This window comes from Ranitomeya imitator, chromosome 1, assembly GCF_032444005.1.
Source record: "Ranitomeya imitator isolate aRanImi1 chromosome 1, aRanImi1.pri, whole genome shotgun sequence".
In the NCBI taxonomy this organism is placed as follows: domain Eukaryota; kingdom Metazoa; phylum Chordata; class Amphibia; order Anura; family Dendrobatidae; genus Ranitomeya; species Ranitomeya imitator.
The window spans coordinates 1073594789-1073622558 of record NC_091282.1 but is presented as its reverse complement, the minus strand read 5'-3'; the positions used below and the strand labels follow the sequence as shown (position 1 = coordinate 1073622558).

General features: G+C 45.6%; 1 protein-coding gene across 3 annotated transcripts in view; it reads left to right on the top strand.

Moving 5' to 3' along the window:
- HPF1 (histone PARylation factor 1) overlaps positions 1-27770 on the top strand; it is a 101240-nt gene that overhangs the window by 58956 nt on the left and 14514 nt on the right. For 2 of the 3 annotated variants that reach the window (XM_069744218.1, XM_069744219.1), the window contains exon 2: positions 22269-22434. In XM_069744218.1, coding sequence (XP_069600319.1) covers positions 22269-22434 — 166 coding nt within the window. Of the gene's footprint in view, positions 1-20902; positions 21167-22268; positions 22435-27770 lie in introns of those variants that run through there. The other variant, XM_069744220.1, reaches the window with a different exon arrangement.

Here is a 27770-nt window from a genome sequence, read left to right as displayed (position 1 = left end):
AAGCACCAGAAGGGTTAATAAACTTCTTGAATGTGGTTTTGAGCACCTTGAGGGGTGCAGTTTTTAGAATGGTGTCACACTTGGGTATTTTCTATCATATTGACCCCTCAAAATGACTTCAAATGAGATGTGGTCCCTAAAAAAAATGGTGTTGTAGAAATGAGAAATTGTTGGTCAACTTTTCACCCTTATAACTCCCTAACAAAAATAAATTTTGGTTCCAAAATTGTGCTGATGTAAAGTAGACATGTGGGAAATGTTACTTATTAAGTATTTTGTGTGACATATCTCTGTGATTTAATTGCATAAATATTCAAAGTTGGAAAATTGCAAAAATTTTTTCACAAATAAACGCAGGTACTATCAAAGAAATTTTACCACTATCATGAAGTACAATATGTCACGAGAAAACAATGTCCGAATCACTGGGATCCGTTGAAGCGTTCCAGAGTTATAACCTCATAAAGGGACAGTGGTCAGAATTGTAAAAATTGGCCCGGTCATTAACGTGCAAACCACCCTTGGGGGTAAAGGGGTTAAATAAAAATGAACATTTAACTTTTTTTCACAAAAAATTTACTTCAGCTCCAATTTGTTTTATTTTACCAAGGGTAACAGGAGAAAATGGACCCCAAAAGTTGTTGTACAATTTGTCCTGAGTACGCTGATATCCCATATGTGGGGGTAAACCACTGTTTGGGCGCATGGCAGAGCTCGGAAGGGAAGGAGCGCCATTTGACTTTTCAATGCAAAATTGACTGGAATTGAGATGGGACGCCATGTCGCATTTGGAGAGCCTCTGATGTGCCTAAACATTGGGGCTAAAGACAAGGCAATACCACACGGACCAAAAAAGGAAAATATATACAAGGCACGGGAATATTAAAATATGGCTTTATTAAAAGGAATGCCAAATGTTACATAATCAAAAAATATATAAAAACATAAACACTTCCGCGTGACAACAGGATTATACGACTATATATATTAACCAGCACTCTAATCCCCAATTTTACCAGGATTCAAATATTTAGGCTGTACAAGAAGCACTATATATTGCATAAGAAAAAGGAGGGAGGGTTGGGGAGGAGGGAAATAAAATAAAATGAATAATGTGCAAAATCTGCTTATATAAAGTGAATAAGTGCTTTGTAAAGACCAATACGGTTCAGCACATATACAGGGCGCATAGAAGGTGTATAAAATCTTTATAAAGATATATATGATTGCACATAAAAAAAACCTAAAACCACAATCAATATGTGAAAAAATGTGGGGAAGGGGGTATAATACCCCTGTTATATAAACAAAATTGGTTTACATAAAGTGCAAAATATAAGGTGCAGTAGAAACAGTGATAGTGTGCCAGAACCTTACTCCAAGTAAGTAAAAAAAACACCCTTGCAGATAGCTACCATAGGGAAAAACAATGGTGTCCGCCTAAATTAGCATATTGCACTGTGCAGCTGTACGGCCAAAAATATAGTAGTCACATATACCTGGGGAGGGGGGGGCCTCTGTTCCTGTGTCAGCGCGTACCCGACGCGTGTTTCGGAGTTATCCTTCGTCTGTATGTGTACTTTTATTTATTTTTTTTTATTTAGATAAAGAAATGTATTTATGGGAATAATTTTTTTTTTCTCCTTTATTTAGGAATTTTTTTTTTCTATTTTTTTTTTACACATGTGTAAATTTTTTTTTTTACTTTGTCCCAGGGGGGGACATCACAGATCGTTGATCTGACAGTTTGCACAGCACTCTGTCAGATCAACAATCTGACTTGCAGTGCTGCAGGCTTACCAAGCGCCTGCTCTGAGCAGGCACTTGGTAAACCACCTCCCTCCCTGCAGGACCCGGATGCCGTGGCCATTTTGGATCCGGGCCTTGCTGCAGGGAGGAAGGTAGGAGACCCTCGCAGCAACGCGATCACATCGCGTTGCTGCGGGGGTCTTATGGAAGCCCGCAGGGAGCCCCCTACCTGCGCGATGCTTCCAGCACCGCCGGCACACTGCGATCATGTTTGATCGCGGTGTTCCGGGGGTTAATGTGCCAGGAGCGGTCCGTGACCGCTCCTGGCACATAGTGCCGGATGTCAGCTGCGATAGGCAGCTGACACCCGGCCGTGATCGGCCGCACTCCCCCCGTGAGCGCGGCCAATCGCATATGACGTACTATCCCGTCACCGGGAATTAAGTCCCAGGGCACCTTGACGGGATAGTACATCATATGGGATTAAGGGGTTAATCACTGATGACTGATTTGAAATTAAGGTCTGTTTTTTAGTACCCAATTTTCTGCATGGTAAGCATTTTTTGCACGGAAAAAAAACCATTGGAACGTTGTAGTAAGAGAGAATTTTTTATTTCCAAAGGTCTACATATAGTGGGAGCAATTAAATTTCCCAAATTATTTGCCTTTTTTTAAAGACAAATTTTGGACGTATTGGTAATAGTTCCCCAATTACCTTGTCCTCTTTCAGAATATTCCAATGTTTGTTAACAATCTTGTTTAACAACCTGCTTTTAGAATTGTACTGCGTTATGATTGGGATGTCATAATTTCCCCATTCTTCACTACTGTTTTCTTTTTTGTCTTTTTGCATTAAGAACCTTTCTCGTGGATATTCTCCAACCAGTCTTTTAGTTTCTATTAAAAACTGCTTCTCATATCCCTTACTTTCAAATTTCCCCACTAAAAGGTCTGCTTCTGTGTTATAGTCCTCTGGTCTAGAACAATTCCTGTGTGCTCTAATGAATTGACTCTTTGGGACATTAAGGAGCCAACTAGGGACGTGGCAGCTGTCTAGTGCAATATAATTGTTAGAATCGGTTGGTTTGTGATATATTTGGGTTTGAATTTTATTATTTTCTAAAAAAAAATGTTTAAGTCTAAAAAATGTATTTCTTTATTACTAATTGTGGAAGTGAATGTTAAAAAATAGTCATTTTTATTTGAATCATCAATAAAATCACTTAGTAAAATGGGACCTCCTGACCATATGAATATTATGTCATCAATGAACCTCTGCCATAGGACCAGGTCCGCCCGCAGCTCGCCACCACGGAAAATGGTTTCCTCCTCCCACCTTCCAATGTATAGGTTTGCGTAAATGGGGGCGAACCTGGTACCCATGGCAGTCCCCCACTCCTGGGAGTAGTAGTGAGTCTCAAATCTAAAATAATTGTGCGTAAGTATAAAATTTATACAGTCCATGATAAAAGAAGTTTGGTCTTGAGGTGTCTGGCTATTCTTTGACATAAAATACTCTACTGCTTCACACCATTTTTTGTGTTGGATTACAGTATAGAGGGAAGTGATATCTAAAGTTCCTATTATATAGTGTTCTTCCCATACTACCTTCTGTAAAATGTTTAAAATGTGTGAACTGTCCTTCAAATAGGATGGAAGTTTAGGGCATAATTTCTGAAATTCATGAATTGCTGGTTTTTGTTCACTCTGCCTAACAAAAATGGGAATAAAAAACGATCAAAAAATGTCATGTGCCTGAAAAACCAATAAAAACGTCAACTCATCCAGCAAACAAATAAGACCTCACATGACATGTGGACCAAAATATGGAAAAAATTATAGCTCTCAAAATGTGGTGACGCAAAAACTATTTTTTGCAATAAAAAAGCGTCTTTTAGTGTGTGACAGCTGCCAAACATAAATTGTAAATAAAAAAAACCTTTATCACCCCCTTAGTTAGGGAAAAATAATAAAATAAAAAAATGCATTTATTTCCATTTTCCCATTAGGGTTAAGGTTAGGGTTGGGGCTAAAGTTAGGGTTGGGGCTAAAGTTAGGGTTGGGGCTAAAGTTAGGGTTAGGGCTAAAGTTAGGGTTAGGTTTGGGGCTAAAGTTAGGGTTAGGGTTGGGGCTAGAGTTGGGGTTAGGGTTTGGATTACGTTTAAGGTTGGGTTAAGGATGTGTCAGGGTTAGGGGTGCGGTTAGGGTTAAGGTTAGGGTTGGGATTAGGGTTAGGGGAGTGTTGAGGTTCGGATTAGTGTTAGGGGTGTGTTGGGGTTAGGGGTGTGGTTAGGGTTGGGATTAGTGTTAAGGGTGTGTTGGGGTTAGGGTTGGAGTTAGAATTGGGGGGTTTCCACTGTTTAGACACATCAGGGGCTCTGCAAACGTAACATGACGTCCGATCTCAATTCCATCCAATTCTGCGTTGAAAATGTAAAACAGTGCTCCTTCCCTTCTGAGCCGCGACATGTGCCCAAACAGTAGTTTTCTCCCACATATGTGGTATCAGCGTACTCAGGACAAATTGTACAACAACTTTTGGGGTCCAATTTCTCCTGTTACTCTTGAGAAAATACAAAACTGGGGGCTAAAAAATAATTTTTGTGTAAAAAAAAAAAATGTTTATTTTCACGGCTCTGCGTTATAAACTTTAGTGAAACACTTGGGGGTTCAAAGTTCTCACAGCATGCACACCTAGATAAGTTCCTTTGTGGGGTCTAGTTTCCAATATGGGGTCACTTGTGGGGGTTTTCTACTGTTTAGGTACGTCAGGGGCTCTGCAAACACAACATGATGCCCGCAGACTATTCCCTCAAAATCTGCATTCCAAAACGCCACTTCTTCCATTCTGAGCCCCGATGTGTGCCCAAACAGTAGTTTTCTCCCACATGTGGGGTATCAGCACACTCAGGACAAATTGCACAACAACTTTTGGGGTCCAATTTCTCCAGATACCCTTGGGAAAATACAAAATTGGGGGCTAAATTTGTGGGAAAAAAATGATTTTTTTAAATTTTCACTGCTCTACATTATAAAGTTTAGTGAAACAATTGGGGGTTCAAAGTGCACACCACATATCTAGATAAGTTCCTTAGGTGGTATAGTTTCCAAAATGGGGTCACTTTTGGGGGTTTCCACTGTTTAGGCACATCAGGGGCTCTCCAAACGCGACATGGCGTCTGATCTCAATTCCAGCCAATTCTGCGTTGAAAAAGTCAAACGGCGCTCCTTCCTTTCCGAGCTCTGCCATGCGCCCAAACAGTGGTTTATCCCCACATATGGGGTATCAGCGTACTCAGGCGTATTCAGGACCAATTGCACAACAACTATTGGGGTCCAATTTCTCCTGTTACTCTTGGGAAAATAAAAAATTGGGGTCAAAAAGATCATTTTTGTGAAAAAAATATGATTTTTTATTTTTACAGCTCTACATTATAAACTTCTGTGAAGCACTTGTGGGTTCAAAGTGCTCACCACACATCTAGATAAGTTCCTTAGGGGGTCTACTTTCCAAAATGGTGTCACTTGTGGGGGATTTCCACTGTTTAGGCACATCAGGGGCTCTCCAAACGCAACATGGCGTCCTGTCTCATTTCCAGCCAATTTTGCATTGAAAAGTCAAACAGTGCTCCTTCCCTTCCGAGCTCTGCCATGTGCCCAAACAGTTGTTTACCCCAACATATGGGGTATCGCCGTACTCAGGACAAATTGTAAAACAACTTTTGGGGTCCAATTTCTCCTGTTACCCTTGGTAAAATAAAACAAATTGGATCTGAAGTAACTTTTTCGTGAAAAAAAGTTAAATTTTCATTTTTTTTAAACATTCCAAAAATTCCTGTGAAGCACCTGAAGGGTTAATAAACTTCTTAAATGTGGTTTTGAGCACCTTGAGGGGTGCAGTTTTTAGAATGGTGTAACATTTTGGTATTTTCTATCTTATAAACCCCTCAAAGTGACTTCAAATGTGATGTGGTCCCTACAAAAAAATGGTGTTGTAAAAATGAGAAATTGCTGGTCAACTTTTAACCCTTATAACTCCCTAACAAAAAAAAATTGGTTCCAAAATTGTGCTGATGTAAAGTAGACATGTGGGAAATGTTACTTATTAAGTATTTTGTGTGACATATCTCTGTGATTTAAGGGCATGAAAATTCAAATTTGGAAAATTGCGAAATTTTTAAAATTTTTGCCAAATTTCCATTGTTTCACAAATAAACGCAGGTAATATCAAAGAAATGTTACCACTATCATGAAGTACAATATGTCAAGAGAAAACAATGTCAGGAACACCAGGATCTGTTGAAGCGTTCCAGAGTTATAACCTCATAAAGCGACAGTTGTCAAAATTGTAAAAATTGGCCCGGTCATTAACGTGCAAACCACTCTTGGGAGTAAAGGGGTTAATAATCTCCTTTGCACATGCCAAGGCCTGTAAGTGCGAGTATCTGCACGTTGCGCTCATGCGCAATAATGAATAAATTTGGCTGTTATGAAAATGTTGCTTCCATTTTTCGATAATTTTCATATCCGTGACATGTCTATCCATCCTGCGATGGACATTTCCTTCTTGGTATTGCAATTTCAATGCTGAGGAGTGTATAATGGCCTGAAAATAGGAAACCATGATGAAAATTCATCAGAACCCAATAAAGTCTGGCACTACCATTATTTTCGTTAGTCTTCTCCTATGATGGAACAGAACAATGGGTATGAATAGAATACATAACATATGCCTATAATGAAAATGACACACCGCAGCACGCCATTTATGCTCTCCCAGTATTCAGCACAAATCACAAAATATTTCAAGCCTGCGGAACATGGCATGCTCTCCCGCTAATTGCTTGTGATAGTTTAGGCAATTATATCAGAGAGAAAATAATAACTAGGACTTAGAGGCTGTGTCCTTACGCTTTCAGAACAATTCTTTTTGACAAGTTCTACAACAATACTGACACAAATGGTAATTCCTGTGATGAAACACTGAACCATACCTTGCACAAAATTAGCATTCTTCCATAAAGCGTATCATATTTATGATGCCATTGTAGTGGCCATCGTAATGCGTAATACAAACTGTTTTACCTGTGGCACTTTTACTTAAAGCAACACTCCAGCATTTTTTTATTGCAGCGCTGGAGTGGTACTACTAGTCTAAGTTCCCTTAGACTAAAGGCCCCTTCACATTAAGCGACGCTGCAGCGATACCGACAACGATCCGGATCGCTGCAGCGTCGCTGTTTGGTCGCTGGAGAGCTGTCACACAGACCGCTCTCCAGCGACCAACGATCCCGAAGTCCCCGGGTAACCAGGGTAAACATCGGGTAACTAAGCGCAGGGCCGCACTTAGTAACCCGATGTTTACCCTGGTTACCATCGTTAAAGTAAAAAAAAAAAACACTACATACTTACCTACCGCTGTCTGTCCCCGGCGCTCAGCTTCTCTGCACTCCTCCTGCACTGGCTGTGAGCACAGCGGCCGGAAAGCAGAGCGGTGACGTCACCGCTCTGCTTTCCGGCTGACCGACGCTCACAGCCAGTGCAGGAGGAGTGCAGAGCACAGCGCCGGGGACAGACAGCGGTAGGTAAGTATGTAGTGTTTGGTTTTTTTTTACTTTTACGCTGGTAACCAGGGTAAACATCGGGTTACTAAGCGCGGCCCTGCGCTTAGTAACCCGATATTTACCCTGGTTACCAGTGAAGACATCGCTGGATCGGTGTCACACACGCCGATCCAGCGATGTCCACGGGAGATCCAGCGACGAAATAAAGTTCTGGACTTTGTTCAGCGACCAACGATCTCCCAGCAGGGGCCTGATCGTTGGTCGCTGTCACACAGAACGATTTCCTTAACGATATCGGTGCTACTTCACAAAAAGCAACGATATCGTTAACGATATCGTTATGTGTGAAGGTACCTTAAGTCCCTAAGTCCTAAGTCCCTTGTCTTCTACTTATCAGATGCCGTCTTCTTCTCTATCAGCGCCGCTCCGGCCGGTCTGCAGCATTGCTCCTGTTTCCTTGGATGATTTGGAAGTCACAGTTCAATGCCAGTCTATGAGAGCCAGAACAAGGCCAGAATGAGGCTTATAGACTGACATTGAGATGTTGTGACTATTTCTTCTGACTTCTAGTCAGTCAGACAATGTAGTCACAATATGGTGGCATGGGACCGGAGCGGCGTTGGGAAGAGCTAAAGATGACTGCTGGTAAGTATCAGACTAGGCTCAGGGAACTTAGATTAGTGGCACTGCTCCAGCACAGAAAAAAAACACTGGAATGGAGCTTTAAAGGGAATCTGTCAACAGGTTTTGCTATGTAATCTGAGGACAGCATGATGTAGAGGTTAAAACACAGAATTCAACAATGTGTCACTTATTAGGCTTTGGGCTGTTAACTTACATTGAAAGTTTTATCACTAGTACATTAATTGCTGAGGCTAGCTGGCACCCGAGCTCCGGTCTCGCCATGTCACCACCTGTGATAAGCAGCTCATTGTCAATAGACTACCATAGGCACATTGAAAGCTTTGGTGTGGGTGGGGTTAGCTTTATTAGCTCTGCTTCATGCTCCATCTAAAAACTCTGATTGTGTGAGAACGGCTGCACCCAGTAATCTAAGTGATACATCGTTGGAATCAGGACCTATTTTCGTACATTATGCTCCTCTCAGATGAGGTAGTAAAAACTTACTGACAGATTCCCTTTAAGTGAAATAGCACCAATAACCCTGGCTGCATTACAAAGCTTTATTAGTGACTCCCAAGAATTTCTCAAAAGCAGAAAACTCACTGGGCGATCATCATGAAAAAGAAAAATCGGTGTTACGTTGCTTAGCACAAGGCAATACAACATCACCATCAACATCTATCTGTCAGGGCAACTTGGGACTTGGCCAAACACAGATTCCAGTTGTATTTATAAAATCACACAGCCAGCGCTTTTTTTTTTGCTCAATGATTTGAAGCCAAGCTCGTCCATCCTCTGCTTCTGATTACTGTGACTAGTGGTTCTGATTACTGTGACTAGTGGTTTCAGATAGACTCTGCATTTCTCTCTAGCTAACAGACCACAGCACTGCACATTAACATAATCCTGGGTCTATTTAGATGAGAAAACAGTCTAGTGTCTGGCCTCTACACGTCTTATTTTGTACAGTCATCAGTCTGAATGTCTCACTGACAGAAGAGGGTTTTTGGAAACAATATCTGGGCCACTTGTAGTCCAACAGGTCATCATAATGGTCTCCATAATGCACAATACCACCTGCTTTGGAAATGGTAGTAGGCCCCTGTGCAGCTGCACAGGTTGCACCAATGGTATGTCCGCCCCTATCTCTGAGGACCCTCACCGCTCTACACGCCTACATTCAATGTTTACTGGACAATCGGATGTACAAGGGCTGAACTCACAAACCTAAAATGATCAAAATACTGTATATGACATTACCAAAATCATTTATGCTTCTGTCTATAAAAAAAGGTTCACACTGAATTAGCATCTGGTTTTCAGACTTCTTTGTGTAGTTTGGAGATGATTTTCTGCAGCCATCTGGGACCTATATTAAAAACACAAATTTGACCACTATGTTGGAGCGTGCTGCATTGGTTTGGCTACATTTACTGTGATCAACCAAATGTCTGCACGTTTGGGGCTGCTGATGCCCCTTAGCGTTCTATGAAATATTTTTACAGCTTGTTTTATAGTCTCAAAGGGGTTGTCCACTACTAGGAAACTTCTTAAACTAAATGTTTGGCCCCGATAAATTCATAAAGCCTTTACTCACCTCAAGTGCCGGCGGTATCAGCACTTGCTCTCCCCGGGGCTGGGATGTGGTGTTGTGACATGTGACACCGGCGCCCAATCAGCGTTGGTGTCACTGTCTCCACCTTCGGACAAACTGAACATAAAGAGGAAGTCCGGGCTGCAGCTCATCCATTTATTTTAAGAAGGAGTTGTCCTAGTAGTGGACAACCAATTTAATCTATTAAAAGATTACCCTGATTTCTCTTCAATTCAGCAGAGTCAATCCTTGTCAAAAAGAGGATTCTGTACATGTCTTTAAACCATTTTGTATATTGTGCTATACAACTGATTTTTCATGTAAGTAAAGAAAATGGTCCGAGTGTCATCAATGTTTTTGATCCAAGTTTCATCAGTATTCTCTTCTCAATCTGTACCCTAGGCCTGGGACAACTCATAAAGTCCTATGGCTTCCAGTACCACCTATATGCCGATGACACTCAGATCTACCTCTCTGGCCCAGATGTCACCTCTCTGCTCTCCAGAATCCCAGAGTGTCTATCAGCCATATCCTCCTTTTTCCCTCTCGCTCCCTCAAACTCAATGTGGACAGAACCGAATCAATTATCTTTCCTCCATCTCGCACACCTTCCCTACCTAATCTATCTATCACAATAAATGAATTCACACTTTCCCCCGTCCCGGTAATCCGCTGCCTCGGAGTAAGCCTTGACTCTGCCCTGTCCTTTAAACCAGAGGTCCCCAACTCCAGTCCTCAAGGCCCACCAACAGGTCATGTTTTCAGGATTTCCTTAGTCTTGCCCAGGTAATAATTGCATCACCTGTGCAATGCAAAGGAAATCCTGAAAACATGACCTGTTGGTGGGCCTTGAGGACTGGAGTTGGGGACCTCTGCTTTAAACCGCACATCCAAGCTCTCGCCACCTCCTGTCGCCTCTAGCTCAAAAATATTCCCAGAATCCGTCCTTTCCTCATCCCACACTCTACCAAAATGTGTGCATGCCCTAATCATCTCCCACCTGGACTACTGCAACATCCTCCTCTGTGGCCTACCTTCTAACACTCTCGCACCCCTCCAGTTCGTCCTTAACTCTGCTGCCCGACTAATTAATCTCTCTCTTCACTACACTCCTGCTTCCCCTCTTTGCCAATCCCTTCACTGGCTCCTAATTTCCCAGCGTATCCAGTTTAAACACTGATCTACAATTCCATCCACAACCTGTCCCCTCCCTATATCTCTGAACTAATCTCCCAATATCTTCCATCACGTAATCTCAGGTCCTCCCAAACCTCCTTCTCTCCTCCAGGCTTATTCGCTCCTCACCCAATCGCCTCCAAGACTTCTCCCGAATAGCCCCCATCATCTGGAATTCAGTGCCCCAACACGTCCGACTATCAACCACATTTGGATCCTTCAAAACGAATGTGAAAACCCATCTCTTCAAAAAAGCTTACAGCCTGTAAAGACCACACGACCACCTCAACACCATTGGAGCTACTGCAACCCCCAACCTACTGTCTCCTTCCCCACAATCCTGTAGAATGTAAGCCCGCAAGGGCAGGGTCCTCGACCCTCTGTATTAGTCTGTCATTGTTAGTTTTGTTTACTGTGATATTTGTATTTTGATGTAACCCCATCTAGTGTACAGCACCATGGAATTAATGGTGCTATATAAATAAATAATAATAATATTTGGTCAGTGACCCATAGACTTGTATTGGTACTTGTTATGTGGTGCAACCAGGAAACATATAGGACCTTCGTTACGCCTCAGGAGCACACCCCCTGGGAGGTATGTGGTTATCCAATCTCACCCATCACTTTCTGGCTAACCCTGAAATCCAGCCCTTTACAATATACAGGTTTGTGGGACTACAAAACCCAGCCACCTGACCTGGATTCAGATTGCAGCAGATCTCTGTGGGATACATACCTGTCTCTCATTATATCACTAGTTGGTACATCACACCCTGTATACTTATGTTGCTGCCCTCACTTCATCCCTTACATAACATGGCCGCCGCAGCACGCGCATATGCATTGGATCCTTGCTCCGCCCGCATCTCCGGAGGCATCCAATCGGCACGGTGTGGGTCACTGATGTTACAGGAACTTTTTCCTTGATGCGTACCTGCGCCAGGATGACCGGAAGTGATGCAATCACGATCCTGACCCGCCCCTCATGTGCTCCATTACAATGGCGGCGATAACACTCAGCTGTGGAGGGACTACTTATAGCCCCACACATACAACAGCCCACACAAGCCCCCCGACGAAGCCCATAGCATGAAACGTTCCTGGGGGCTAAGGGTTACAGCGTGCACCATTTCTTGTCCCACATGGGTAAGCACTATAGTTAGCACTTTACTCAACAATAGGCGTTTGCACTTTTCCTTTACTGTTTGTTCAATATAAAAAATATTTTTGCAATGTGGACTAGGACTGTGGGCATACTATGAGACATTATGTTCATGCCACTTGGCAACTTTGTTAACACACTTCTGATGTGCACACGTTATCCCACCCCTAGGATCCCACAAAGCAATTTTTGGTCTGTACAACATGGCACACAATAATCTGAAATTTTGAGCCTCAAGCCATTTTATATAGTGATAATAACAATCCTTCTATGGTGCCATTTATCCCTTTTTCATCACCATTTACCCATCTATTATGTTGTGTACTTGCTTTTCTATGTGTAACACCCCAGGTAACCGGTTGTTACAGTGATGTTGCCTTACTTATGGGGAGGGCAATATCATGTTTGGAGGCAAGGAGGATTCCCTTTACCAGGTAACGCACCTACATACAACACATTCCGAATCTAGGCCAGAAGGGGGAGCTCTGAACCTGGATTCAGGGGAGCTTCCCTCAGATAGATATATCCTGGTCTGGAGGAGGAGTTAGCCAGTTGTTCAGAGACACTGAAGAGTGAGGACTGAGAGCAGAGACTGGGGCCGTGCAGCCACGTGTGAGCTGCTGCTCCAGGAAAGGAAGATAACCTGAAGGGTTGCATGTTAGTGAGCATCAGAGGAAAGAAGCAACGGGAGAAGGAAAGGGGCTCAGAGGGGAACTGTGACTGGGCACCTTCAGAGCCGGAACACCAGGAGCCCAAGGCTGTGTTGTACTCCAGGTCGCATGGCAGAACCGGAGGGCATAGGACTTTATGTAATTTGCCTGCACCCACACCTGAAGGTGCAGCAGTACACTAGGAGCCCGGGTCGTGATAGAGACCCTGTAAAAAGGCTCACACTGCCCACCATACGGGTAACTGTTCCAGGACAGGAGTGAGAGGACTTTGCCAGCAAGCTACAGGCAGCAGGGACCTCGCATACTAGCATGAGTAGGAAGGCTTACGGACCTCACCTAGGAGAGGGATCACCATTGCTTCCAGGCCGTCCGGACCATATGACCACCTGTTCCTGGTACCCTGGAATGCGGCTGCTTACAACTTCAGTAAACCAGGTAAAGACGTTACAACCCTGTGTCCTCCGTTTCTTTGCCGGCAACCCTCTATCCTTGCCCACTACACTGGGAGCCCTGGGGACCCCTCTTTACCATCTTTGCTGCAGTAACATCACCCCAGAGGACCCCTTTAAGCAGTGTCGGTCCCTTCTGACCGAGAACCACAGGTGGTGTCACGAACACAAACTTTAATACAAATCCCTTTAAAAGAGCTTTCCCCCTTTAATTGGGCGAGCAGGGCCACCGTGACGTCCCCTTTAAGTGCGACCGGACTCGGTACCGAGTTCCCCAGGCCCTGGCGGGCGTTCCATATGTTTTTGCATGATTAATAAAATGTTGGCATTTTTATATAAATTGATTGAAATCCTTATTTACACAGCCTTTGGGACACTACATTCCAAATCTCTTTGTAGGATTAATTTATTGGGAACATTTTACATAACATTTGGGATCACATTTATCCGGCGCTCTACGTGAGCACTTACTTTGGGTTTCCATCTAAATCTTTTAAGTGACGTGATTCAGATGTTACTCTGGACTCCATCTGGCCTCTGTTCAGCAGTGTCCTTTTCAGAAGTGCACAAAACGGTGGTCACCCTCACGTTTATGCTCACCTAAAAAGACGAACACCACCGGGTCACAGGTCAGAAGGCATCCACAGTGCCTCCATCTGCCTCATTATAGGGAATCTTGCGCCAGGGCATCAGCCTGAATCACGTATTTCAGAGATTTACACAGAAACCCCGGTGTAAGCGCTCAGCGCAGAGCGCAGGATAAATGTGCGCCTAGACTTACTGCAATCTTTGAGAGGCAGAATGAAAAACTCAACAGCATGTGAAGAATTGGTTTTACTTATTTTTTACGCCATTCCTCATACGGTATAAGTGATTAGGCGACTTTATTCTTCGGGTTGGTGCGATTACAGCGATACCAGATTTATATTGGGTTTTTATGTTTGGCTGCTGTTATGCACTAAAAGATGCTTTTTATTGCAAAAACAAGTTTTTGCATTGGCAATTTGGCACATTTTGGGAGCCATACTTTTTCCGTATTTTGTCTGACAGAGTCATGTGAGGGCTTGTTTTTTGCGGGACGAGTTAACGTTTTTATTGGTATAGTTTTCAGTCACATGCCTTTTGTAGTTATCGCTTTCTACTCCGATTTTTGAGCGTGGATGAGTTGTACATTTGAGTGACATCATTCATTTTACAAAAAAAATCATTCATGCGCATCTCCCGTACTCTGGAACTCTCTACCCCAACATATCAGACTCTCGCCTACCGAGGAAACCTTCAAAAAGAACCTGAAGACCTACCTCTTCTGACAAGCCTACAACCTGCAGTAACTGTCGTTCCACCAAACCGCTGCACGACCAGCTCTACCCTCGCCTACTGTATCCTCACCCATCCCTTGTAGATTGTGAGCCTTCGCGGGCAGGGTCCTCTCTCCTACTGTACCAGTCATGACTTGTATTGATTAAGATTATTGCACTTGTTTTTATTATGTATACCCCTCCTCACATGTAAAGCACTATGGAATAAATGGCGCTATAATAATAAATAATAATTCATTTGTACTGGAAAAGAGGAAAAGAAATTCCAAGTGCAGTAAAATTGTGAATCCCCCCCCCCACAATTCTGACATTGGTTTTTGAAATTTTTACGGTATACATTTTGATACAGGAAACATATATATCTTTATACCATGTTAGCCAGTAGCTAGAAAAATAATAAGATTTGAGAATCCTCAGTGGCTGATTGAGGTCTGGTCTACAGTTGTGATGCCCCCCTCAACCATGGACCAGATGTCAATCACAGGACAATAAAACTTTCACACTCCTTATCTATGAACTGTTACAATATTTATGGCCACAACTGTTTCTCCCTCTCACATATTGATAGTTCTGCTTTACATCGCTTGTCTTATCTATTGCTCTATTCCTGTGTCTTGTTGTGTATATATGTGACTCTTCAGATTTTGTGTTATTCTATGCCTGATGGAGACCTGAGTAGACTCAGAAGCTTTACCATCTTTTCAGTTAGGCTACTTTCACACTGGCGTTTTTTTTAATACGTTGCAATGCGTCGTTTAGGGGAAAAAACGCATCCTGCAAAGTTGTTTGCAGGATGCGTTTTTGTCCCATAGAGTTACATTACCGACGCATTGCGACGTATTGACACACGTCACAACCGTCGACGGTTGCGCCGTGTTGTGGCGGACCACCGGGAGCAAAAAAACGTTAAATGTAACATTTTTTGCAGCCGACGGACCGCTTTTTCCGTCCGCGCATGCGCGGCTGGAACTCCGCCCCCACCTCCCCGCACCTCACAATGGGGCAGCGGATGCGCCGGAGAAATGCATCCGCTGCCTCCGTTGTGCAGTGCATCAAACGCTAGCGTCGGAATCTCGGCCCGACGCAATGCGACGGGCCGAATCCGACGCTAGTATGAAAGTAGCCTTAGCTATTAAAAAGTCTTAATATTTTTTTTTATTGTCTGGTATAAACAACCTGGGACTATGATTCTCCTCATCAGTATGATTACAACAATACCAAACTTTTCCAGTTCTTTTATTTTAGCAGTGAAAAAACCTGCCACCATTTTCCAAGACCTATTTTTTGGTCAATAGATCTACGTGATGGCTTATCTTTTGGGAGGAGAGATGTTTTTACTGATATCATGTTTGGATAGATATTATATTTTGACGCTTCTTACAGCATTTTTTGCGGTACTGCAGTGACCAAAACGACCCACAATTTTGGCATTTTGTTTTTTTTTTACATTTATGGTTACTGATCTGGTTAATCTTTTTATATTTTGATAAATCAAACTTTTCTGGACTTGGCGATTCGACATGACATACGTGCATTTTAAAATTATTTTTAATGGGAGAGAAGGGGGTGATTTTAACTTTTATGGGTTTTTTAAAACTTTTTTTTTTTTTACTTTTCATCATACATATTAGTCCCCTTAGGGGACTTGAACTTGCGATCGTCTGATCACTTGTACTGTATATAGTAATGCCACAGTATTGCTGCATATAATAAAACATAAAATAAGATAATAAAATAATATTTTCTTTGAAACCCTGCCACAGGCTGGGTATAAAGGGAACTCTGTGATGATAGGCACAAAAGTCTTCAACAGACCCCCAGCTGTCATAGCAACCCATTGGTGACCCACGATCACGTCACAGGAGCACTGATGGGTGCAGAGATGACAGAAAAGGGTGCAGTGTGAACAAACCTTACCCACAAACTACAGGGCTGACCACCGTCTGCATATTGTTGAATGGTGTTGCCACAATGGTCTCAGTGATGGATAAACACACTGCTCTCCTATCGGGGCTGTCATAGCTGCAACCAAAACACAGAGACCCGAGCAGCGGCAAGGAGCCAGCGCTGGGCCCAGAGGAGGTGAATACCTGGTCCGCTGATTACATTAAATATTTTAGAGCAATTGGGGTTCACGTTCCTGACAGCAATCATGTTTTCCTCCAGATCATAGGGGATATCTTTTCAAGTGTGGCAGACGTCCTCCTGATTGTAAGTCCAGGTGTACAGACCTCATAAGAGAAGTGCTGCCATGTGAGTGCAGGGGAAAGGAGTTTAGCAGATTACTTTTATACCATCCACTGTTTTCTGCAGGTCACTGGACAACTTTACTGTTGTCATATGGTACACGATGACCTACAGGTGCAAGCCTACATACAATATGCAACCTGCGACTGTAGTGATGGGAACACATATCATCCAAGGTACACAAGCCTCCCAGAATCCTGTGGGACAGTCCTGGATTTGGGGGCAGAATATAACACATTAGGATCATCAGTTTTGTGTGTATGGGGGTCTTCACTGGGGCACTATTTCTGTGAGGGGCACAAAAAGGACTGTTTGGGTTACTGTCATACAAAGTTTTGCATTCTGAGATGATACCACAGGAGTAAATACATCCCATATGACCTCACATGGCCTCCGGGACGCGTGCAATAACTGCAGTGGAGCCCTTATGGAAATTATTATAAATTTATATAGCGCCATTTATTCAATGGCGCTTTACATGTGACTAAGGGGCAAATATAGACAAGTACATTAAACATGAGCAAAAAAAAAGGCACACAGAGGTACATAAGGAGGGAGGACCCTGCCCGCGAGGGCTCACAGTCTGCAGGGGATGGGTGAGGATACACTAGGAGAGGATAGAGCTGGTTGTGAGGCGGTTCAGCAGACTGAGGATCACTGCAGGCTGTAGGCTTGTCGGAAAAGGTGAGTCTTCAGGTTCTTTTTGAAGGTATCTATGGTAGGCGAGAGTCTGATGTGTTGGGGTATTGAGTTCCAGAGTATGGGGGAAGCACGGGAGAAGTCTTGGATGCGGTTGCAGGAAGAAGAGATGAGAGGGGAGTAGAGAAGGAGATCTTGAGAGGATCGGAGGTTGCGTGTAGGTAGGTACCGGGAGACCATGTCACAGATGTATGGAGGAGATAGGTTGTTGATGGCTTTATATGCCATTGTGAGGGTTTTGAACTGGAGTATCTGGGTGATAGGAAGCCAGTGAAGGGCTTGGCAAAGGGAAGAGGCTGGGGAGTAGCGGGGAGACAGGTAGGTTAGTCAGGCAACAGAGTTTAGGATAGATTGGAGAGGTGCTAGAGGGGAGGCCAGAGAGTAGGAGGTTGCAGTAGTCGAGGCGGGAGATGATAAGAGCATGCACTATTGTTTTTGTGGTGTCGTGGTCAAGGAATGCGCGGATCCGGGAAATATTTTTGAGTTTGAGACTACAGGAGGAGGCAAGGGCTTGGATATGTGGCTTGAAAGAGAGGGCAGAGTCTAGGATCACCCCGAGGCACCGGGCATGTGGGACTGGGGAAAGTGAGCAGCCATTGACATTGATCGATAGGTCTGTGAGATGGGGGAAAGATGATGAATTCTTTTTTGTCTATGTTCAGTTTTAGAAAGCGAGCGGAGAAGAAGGCTGAGATAGCAGACAGACGGTGTGGGATTTTGGTAAGTAAGGAGGTGAGGTCAGGTCCGGATAGGTAGATCTGCGTGTCATCGGCGTAGGGATGGTACTGTATACCGTGGGATTCTATGAGTTGTCCCAGGCCGAAGGTGTAGATGGAGAAGCGTAGGGTTCTCAAGAACAGAGCCTTGAGGAACACCGACAGACAAGGGGCGAAGTGAGGAGGTGGCGTGGGGAAGGGAGACACTGAATGTTCGGTCTGTCAGATATGATGAGCTCCAGGATAGAGCCAAGTTTGTGATGCCAAGAGATGAGAAGATCTGAAGCAGAAGGGAGTGGTCCACAGTGTCGAAGGCAGAAGACAGGTCCAGGAGAAGGACAGAGTAGTGTTGCTTGCTCTTGGCAGTTAGTAGGCCATTGGTGACTTTAGTTAGGGCAGTTTCAGTTGAATAACGGGGTCAGAAGCCAGATTGTAACCGGTCAAAGAGGGAGCAGGAGGAGAGGTGGGAGGACAGTTCAAGATGGACGTGTTGTTCCAGTAATTTGGAGGCATAAGGGAGGAGAGATATCGGGCGATAGCTAAACACAGGATGGGTGTGATCTTGGCATGCTTGAAGGATGAGGGGAAGACACCTGTTGTGAGAGGTTGAAGAGACGTGTTAGGGTTGGGATGAAGACCGTGGTAAGGTTAGGGATGAGGTGGGACGGGAGCAGGTCGAGCGTGCAGGTGGTGAGGTGTGATCTTGACAGGAGGGTGGAGAGCTGGTCTTCTGCCATGGTGGAGAAGCTGGTTTTGGAGGAACAGGGTTGAGTAGCTAGAGGGGCATTGGGCGCTGTGGGCCAAGGCTTTCTCTGATTGTATCGATCTTCAGTTTAAAGAAAGAGGCAAAGTCTTCAGCAGAAATGAGAGGACAGGGAGGAGGTGCTGGGGGACGGAGTGGAGAATTGAAAGTGTTGAAAAGCTGTTTAGGGTTGTGAGAAAGGGAGGATATGAGAGAAGTTTGTTTTGCGGCAGTGAGCGTGGACTTGAAGCTGGCGAGGGACTGCTTGTATGCAGTGTAGTGGTCAGCATAGCGGGATCGCTTCCATCTCCGCTCTGCGATCCTGGAATTTGCCTTACCAAGTGCATCCTGGAAACACATGAAGCAAGTGCTAAGGCTGCACACGGTGTCAGACCGTGGCCATCACTGGCGGATGTGCCCATGTATGCTGGAGGCTGTGTGCCCATGTGTGCTGGTGGCTGTGCCCATATGTGCTGGCAGTTGTGCCCATGTGTGCTGGAGGCTGTGCCCATGTGTGCTGGAGACTGTGCCCATGTGTGCTGGTGGCTGTGCCCATGTAAGCTGGAGGCTGTGCCTATGTGTGCTGGCAGCTGTGCCCATGTTTGCTGGAGGCTGTGCCCATGTGTGCTGGAGACTGTGCCCATGTGTGCTGGCGGCTGTGCCCATGTATGCTGGCGGCTGTGCCCATATGTGCTGGCAGCTGTGCCCATGTTTGCTGGAGGCTGTGCCTATGTGTGCTGGAGACTGTGCCCATGTGTGCTGGTGGCTGTGCCCATGTATGCTGGAGGCTGTGCCTATGTGTGCTGGCAGCTGTGCCCATGTTTGCTGGAGGCTGTGCCCATGTGTGCTGGAGACTGTGCCCATGTGTGCTGGCGGCTGTGCCCATGTATGCTGGCGGCTGTGCCCATATGTGCTGGCAGCTGTGCCCATGTTTGCTGGAGGCTGTGCCTATGTGTGCTGGAGACTGTGCCCATGTGTGCTGGTGGCTGTGCCCATGTATGCTGGAGGCTGTGCCTATGTGTGCTGGAGGCTGTGCCCATGTATGCTGGAGGCTGTGCCCATGTGTGCGGACGGTTGTGTCCATGTATGCTGGAGGCTGTGCCCATGTGTGTTGGTGGCTGTACCCTTTTGTGCTGGCGGCTGTGCCCATGTGTTGGTGGCTGCACCCTTTTGTGCTGGCGGCTGTGCCCATATGTGTTGGTGGCTGTACCCTTTTGTGCTGGCGGCTGTGCCCATATGTGCTGGCGGCTGTGCCCATGTGTTGGTCGGCTGTGCCCGTGTGCTGGAGGCTGTGCCCATATGTGTTGGTCGGCTGTGCCCATATGTGTTGGTCGGCTGTGCCCATGTGTGCTGGCGGCTGTGCCCGAGTTGACTGCCCATGTATGCTGGAGGCTGTGCCCATGTGTTGGTGGCTGTACCCTTTTGTGCTGGCAGCTGTGCCCATATGTGCTGGCGGCTGTGCCCATGTGTTGGTCGGCTGTGCCCATGTGTTGGTCGGCTGTGCCCGTGTGCTGGAGGCTGTGCCCATATGTGTTGGTCGCCTGTGCCCATGTGTGCTGGCGGCTGTGCCCGAGTTGACTGCCCATGTATGCTGGAGGCTATGCCCATATGTGTTGGTGGCTGTACCCTTTTGTGTTGGCGGCTGTGCCCGAGTTGACTGCCCATGTATGCTGGAGGCTGTGCCCATATGTGTTGGTCGGCTGTGCCCATGTGTGCTGGCGGCTGTGCCCGAGTTGACTGCCCATGTATGCTGGAGGCTATGCCCATATGTGTTGGTGGCTGTACCCTTTTGTGTTGGCGGCTGTGCCCGAGTTGACTGCCCATGTATGCTGGAGGCTGTGCCCATATGTGTTGGTCGGCTGTGCCCATGTGTGCTGGCGGCTGTGCCCGAGTTGACTGCCCATGTATGCTGGAGGCTGTGCCCATATGTGTTGGTGGCTGTACCCTTTTGTGCTGGCGGCTGTGCCCATATGTGCTGGTGTAGAATCCTCACATAAGCTCAGGCAGACACTACACAGCACAGGGGTCTGTACACACTGCTCCACCATAGTCACTCAGTCACTGTGTACGCATTATGCGCCAAATGAAAGCATGTATGTCACTCTATCGCCCTCTAGTGGCAGCAGTGGTGATTATCAAGACCAAGTGTATTGCTGAAGTCATCTGCTCCATGTACCGTGATAAGGCGTCCGGTCTCCGTGTACGCCACAATGTAATACCGCACAGCCGCTCACAAATCGGCCTCCCCTCATTATAATATCCCTTTGCACCCAACCAATATGTCCCCGTCCTAGCAGTCTCTCGGTATACATATAACGCAGTGCGTGCTCGCTCCGGATAGAGGCGGGGACACGCAGGACGACAGTGATGACGTCAAGAAAACCAGGCGCGCCAAGCAGAGAGTCTGACATGGCGGGAGGCGGGAAAAGAGCGCCGCAAGCCGAGCAACAGGTGAGGGGGATGCGCCGTACGACTGCGGTACAGGCAGGTTATGCTGGAACTTGTCGTTCCCCAGCGGCTGGACGGGGAGGACGCACGTACAGTGGCCCCGGTGTAGTATCGCTGCTGGATTCCTCAGTTATGTATGTATGATAATGTGTGCAAACTGTAAAGCGCTGCGGAATATATTATCGCTATATAAAAATAAAGATTATTATTCTAGCAGCCATTCAGAACTCAGATTTTATGTGTTCAGGGTGATTTAGGGAGTGGGACAAGTGATCTGATTGGCTGATTACATATGAGCTCCTGTGCCTAAGGGTACCGTCACACTAAAATGACGCTGCAGCGATATAGACAACGAGCCGACCTAAACTAGATCGCTGGAGCGTCGCTGTTTAGGTCGCTGTAGAGACGTCAAACACTGCAACTCCAGAACGATGCAGGAGCGATCCAGTGACGTAACGGCGACTCACTTCTCATTCTCGCTGGTTGTTAGCTCCATGTCAAACAGCCGGAGTGTACCGATCCGACACACATCTAGGGGCCCTATGCTCGTTGCTGGCATCGTTGCTCTTGCTGTCAAACATGACGATACACGCCGATCTAGCGACCAAATAAAGTTCTGGACTTCTAGCTCCGACTAGCGATGGCACAGCGGGATCCAGATCGCTGCAGCGTGTCAAACACAACGAGATCGCTATCCAGGATGCTGCAACGTCACGGATCGCTGTCGTTCTCTTTGCAAAGTTGCTGAGTGTGACGGTACCTTTACATCTGCAGCTTGTACATGTGATAGATGCTTGCTGTGCCCTGTGGGGGGCGGGTTGGGTCGTGTCCGCTGTGCCCTGTGGGGGGCGGGTTGGGTCACGTGCTCTGTGGGGGGGGGGGGGGGCAACGTGTTCTGTGGGGGGGGGGGGGCCGCGTGCGCTGTACTCTGTGGGGGTCGTGTCGGGTCCTCACCGCCCTCTTTGCTGTTTAGGGCACACAATTGTCTCCAGGGAGAAGGCTTGGGCAGCTCCAGTGCAGTTTCAGAGACTGTTGTTCCCCAATCACACACTGAGCACTGGCCCGTCGTGGTTTCCAGCTAATGTCTTGTACCTTTTATCTGCAGACTCATGATAAAGTAACAGAAGACGTTAAGAAAAGGCGCTCTGATCAGTCGGATGTACCGCTCGGACTGCGGCAGGAGGTGGAGACCTTATATAAACTCACTATGCCGGATGACTTCTATCAGTTCTGGACATTTTGTGCTGGAATCAGTCCAGATGAGCCCTGTGGTAGGACACCAAGGCGTAATATGTTCATTATGTTATTTATTGTTGGTACCTTGAGTGGTAACTGCTAAGAAAGTGTGTTGCCATTCACTTCTGTGGGAGGAGAACTAATTATATTGGTGTCTCCTCTCCCACCCTACTTATCAATCTAATGATGCTTAAAGGAGTTGTCCAGCCGTGGGATACAAGTCTGCAGTGACTGTGTGTGACTACACACTTGTGAATCCTGATAGTCTGCCCAATTCCCTGCTGAGGTAGGTGCAGGCATTGGAGATGGGGGTCAGATACTGTCCGCAGTCTCCCATAGCCTGGGGCTACTGTCTTTCCCTTGTTAGTGTTGTGCTCTCACTCTTAAGGTACCGTCACACTAAGCGACGCTGCAACGATACCGACAACGATGTCGATCGCTGCAGCGTCGCTGGAGAGCGGTCACACAAACCGCTCTCCAGCGACCAACGATCCCGAGGTCCCCGGTAACCAGGGTAAACATCGGGTTACTAAGCGCAGGGCTGCGCTTAGTAACCCGATGTTTACCCTGGTTACCAGCGTAAACGTTAAAAAAAACAAACACTACATACTTGCCTTCAGCTGTCTGTCCTCCGGCGCTGTGCTTTCCTCTGCACTGTCAGCGCCGGTCAGCCGGAAAGCAGAGCGGTGACGTCACCGCTGTGCTTTCCGGCTGGCCGGCGCTGACACAGGATGCAGGAGGAGTGCAGAGAAGCACAGCGCCGGGGACAGACAGCTGAAGGTAAGTATGTAATGTTTGTTTTTTTAACGTTTACGCTGGTAACCAGGGTAAACATCGGGTTACTAAGCGCGGCCCTGCGCTTAGTAACCCGATGTTTACTCTGGTTACCAGTGAAGACATCGCTGGATCGGTAAGCACATGAAGAAAAGGACAGCACCACAGCAATTGTGAAAAGACAGCTCCAAAGTTTATTCTGCCATCTGCAACGTTTCGGTCCGTGGACCTTTTTCAAGCATAGTGAAAAGACAATACAACCACCATTATATACCCTTAGGCCAAACCCATTAATTAACAAGCAACCAATGGTGTGGCTCCATATACCTGGAAAAAATACATCATAGTGCAACGTACATATAAAAAAAAAAGTAATAAATCCATCACCATCAAGGCAGCCGATAAAGGCGGAGCCTTGGTGGTGATGGACACGGCCCAGTATTTGGATGAGATAAGGTCGCAGCTTTCAGATACAGAGGTCTATGAGAGGCTACAGGTGAACCCAACCCAGAGGTTTAAATCAGAATTGGATACAATAATTGAGGAGGCATTGAATAGTGGCCTAATTGATGCTAAGTTGGCCAAATATCTTACAGTTGAACACCCAGTGGTTCCCGTCCTGTACACCCTCCCAAAAATTCATAAGGATCTTCAGAGGGCCCCTGGCCGCCCGATTGTGTCGGGCAGGGGGTCTCTGTGTAATAAAGTGGCAATCTTTTTGGATCATTTACTGAGAAAATTTGCGGTTACTACACCTTCCTATGTGAAGGATACTAGTGATTTCATTAGGTCCTTGGAGGGTGTGCAGGTCGGGGATACCACATGGTTGGTGTCATTTGATGTTACATCTCTATACACTTCCATCGAGCATGCCAGGGGGTTGTCTGCTGTCGGTGTGGCGCTGGCCGGCTCCGACATGGCCCCGGACTGTGCACGGTTCGCCCTGGCGCTGCTGGAGTTCATTCTCGAGAGGAATTTTTTTCTCTTTGGGGATGATTTCTTCCTGCAGCGCCGCGGGACAGCCATGGGGTCCAATGTGGCCCCTACGTATGCTAACATCTATATGGCTGTCCTGGAGGGCGAACACGTGTACAAGTCGCAGTTTTGGGGCTGGCGGCGCTACATCGACGACATCTTCCTGGTTTGGGATGGTGATTATGATGAGCTCATACAATTCCACCTTTTTTTGAATAATATCTACCCTGGGTTGGGTTTCACAATGGAGTGCTCTCAGACCAGGATGCAATTTCTGGATACATGTGTCTATAAGAGTGAAGGTTTTTTATATACTGACCTGTTTGTCAAAAAGACAGACAGGAATAATGTTTTACATTTTTCCAGTGAACATCCACGGAGAATGGTGGAGTCCCTCCCATGGAGCCAACTCCTAAGAGTCAGGAGGATTGTCTCGAGTGACTCTCTTATAGATTTGAGGCTTAATGAGATGTGCCAAAAATTTCTGGCGAGAGGATATCCTAAGGAGGACTTGGATACATTCAAAACTAAAGCATTGTCTAAAGGAAGAGATGAGCTCCTTACTCCCAAGGTTGCTATAGAATCTGATAAGAGGATACCATTTGTGACAGCATTTAATGGTTTGAGTGGCCAGATCTCGGATGTGATTCGAAGGCACTGGTCACTTTTGGGGAGGGGACATGACAATGTGAGTGAGTTTCAGTCGCCCCCATTATTCTCATATAGGAGAAATAGAAATCTGAAGGACGAGTTGGTGGTGTCTGATGTGGGCAGCTCAAGGAGGGATCCGCAGACTACTTTAAGCCGTCCGAGTCTGGGTAATTTTCCCTGTCTCGGATGTGCAAGCTGCAATAATTTAATCAAAGGGGCATGTTTTTATCATCCCCACACTGGAAAAAAGTATACGATACGGAAACGATATACATGCAGAAGTAGTTTTGTGGTCTACATCCTTAGCTGCCCGTGTGGTCTCTACTATGTAGGGGAGACCACAATGGAGGTCAAAGCGAGAATTTCAAAGCATAAGAGTACTATTAGAACAAATTTGATTGACCTTCCAGTACCTAGGCACTTCCATGAGTTCGGGCACTCGGTTAATCAGCTCAGATACCGAGTCATTGATGATGTACCTATGCCAAGACGGGGTGGCGATCGGGTCTCTCTTCTGAAGAGAAAAGAATTGAAATGGATCTATGAGCTTGATACTCTCTCTCCAAAAGGTTTAAATATTGATTATCAACAAAGTTGTCTCCTGTAAGGTCCTTTTGGTCATTTGTGGTACCTTATCGGTGTATTATTGTTTTTAATTCTATTATATACTGTTTATTTTTGTTAGGGGTGGTCTCATTAACAGTTGCTTTTTAGATCTGTCCTATATATACAAATGTAGCCTCTTGATCAATTTGATCTGAGGAGAGTGTGGCTATTTGCCTGATATCTACCTTAATCCGTTTTTTATATATTGTGTTTTTTTCCCCTCCTTTTTCCTTTTTATGCTTGGATGTATTTTTTCCAGGATAAAAAAATATAGATGTCTATGGAGTTAATGTGCCTGCTCTCGTCAGATCACAAATGCTAAGCAGCTTGAGGCTGGGCAATTACCAACATGGGAGACGGGCTGGGAATCCCTGGTACCAAAGGTGTTTGTAATGTATGTATGTCCTTGCAAGGAGTTTTATACGGACTGAGTTTAAGCTATTATGATGGTTGTTTTTTCGGTATATGTCGTTTTTCATTACAGGCCCGTATGAATAGATGTAAATATTTAAAATGATGGATCACATAGTATATGAATAGTCGATATTGGGGATAAATATATAAGGTGTCCAGTGGAGAAATGTCATATTGTATACTATGGACCTGGAGTGAAAAAATACTATACCTAGCTATGAGCCTGGATGTACTTTTGCGCGCTGATTGTAGCGCTATGTGTCCGCTCACTGGAGTCATCTATTATGAAGAAGTCTATGGAGCATTACTTTGCAGTTGCCGATTAAATAGACTCAGTGTGCTGACTATGCTGGATTCCGTCATTATAGCGCTATGGGACCGCTCACTGGAACCATCTGTCATGAAGAGATTTATGGAGAATTCCTTTGTCATACGCAGTCGCTGACTATATGGACTCAGTGTGCTGATTGTGCTGGAGTCCGGGACTGCGACATGCGCATATGAGCTACGGACAGGGATAATGTCACGGACATGTACAATACAATGTGCACCATTGGACAAAAGTGGGCGGTGTTTGTTTACCACTGACATGTGGTCCAGCAGCCTATGAACTAGTGCGGTGAGGAGCACTGCATGCTGGGCATATGTCGATCACATGATTTAAGATTGAGGAGCTGATTGGACTGCTCTTGTTCTGAACACGCCCACAATGCCATGACGATCGTGGATGCAGTACCCGGATTGGTGCGAGTGATATTTGTTTACATTGTGGACTTTGGGGACTTATTGGGGATTTACGAGTGTCATACAATAGTGGCGAGCGATCAGAGGTAGTTGGACTATGTTAGCGGCTAGTATATATAGGGGGCTGGCAATGTGGGACTGTTTTTATATGTATATATGTACGTTGCACTATGATGTATTTTTTCCAGGTATATGGAGCCACACCATTGGTTGCTTGTTAATTAATGGGTTTGGCCTAAGGGTATATAATGGTGGTTGTATTGTCTTTTCACTATGCTTGAAAAAGGTCCACGGACCGAAACGTTGCAGATGGCAGAATAAACTTTGGAGCTGTCTTTTCACAATTGCTGTGGTGCTGTCCTTTTCTTCATGTGCTTCTGGATTTACCTACTGGGATGGATCCCCTGGTGAGGACGTGCACTCTGCTGTCCATAGAGACATTGCCATTATAGGGTGCGGCTTTACTATTTATATTTGATAATCGCTGGATTGGTGTCACACACTCCGATCCAGCGATGTCAGCAGGAGTCCAGCGACGAAATAAAGTTCTGGACTTTCCTCAGCGACCAACGATCTCCCAGCAGGGGCCTGATCGTTGGTCGCTGTCACACAGAACGATTTCCTTTATAATATCGTTGCTACGTCACAAAAACAACGATATCGTTAACGATATCGTTATGTGTGACGGTACCTTTAGGCTGCCGTCACACTCACAGTATTTGGTCAGTATTTTACCTCAGTATTTGTAAGCCAAAACCAGGAGTGGAACAATTAGAGGAAAGGTGTAATAGGAACATATGCACCACTTCTGTATTTATCACCCACTCCTGGTTTTGGCTTACAAATACTGAGGTAAAATACTGACCAAATACTGCTAGTGTGATGGCAGCCTTACACATTGGCATATAAAAGTGGCAGCACCAAGAGGCGGAGTTTAAAAAAACAAAACATATTCATAAATATATTTAATACCAAGGCTATGGAGTAGGTGTCCATTTTGGTGCAGTCACTATATATCTATACTAGCTATTGAACCCGTTCTACGCCCGGGTGGCGAGCATTTATATTAGTATATGGTCTCCATCCTGTCATGTGCTGTTCCCATCCTGCACCCCCATTCTGTCATGGGCTGTTCCCATCCTGCACCCTCATCCTGTCATGTGCTCCCATCCTGCACCCTCATCCTGTCATGTGCTCCCATCCTGCA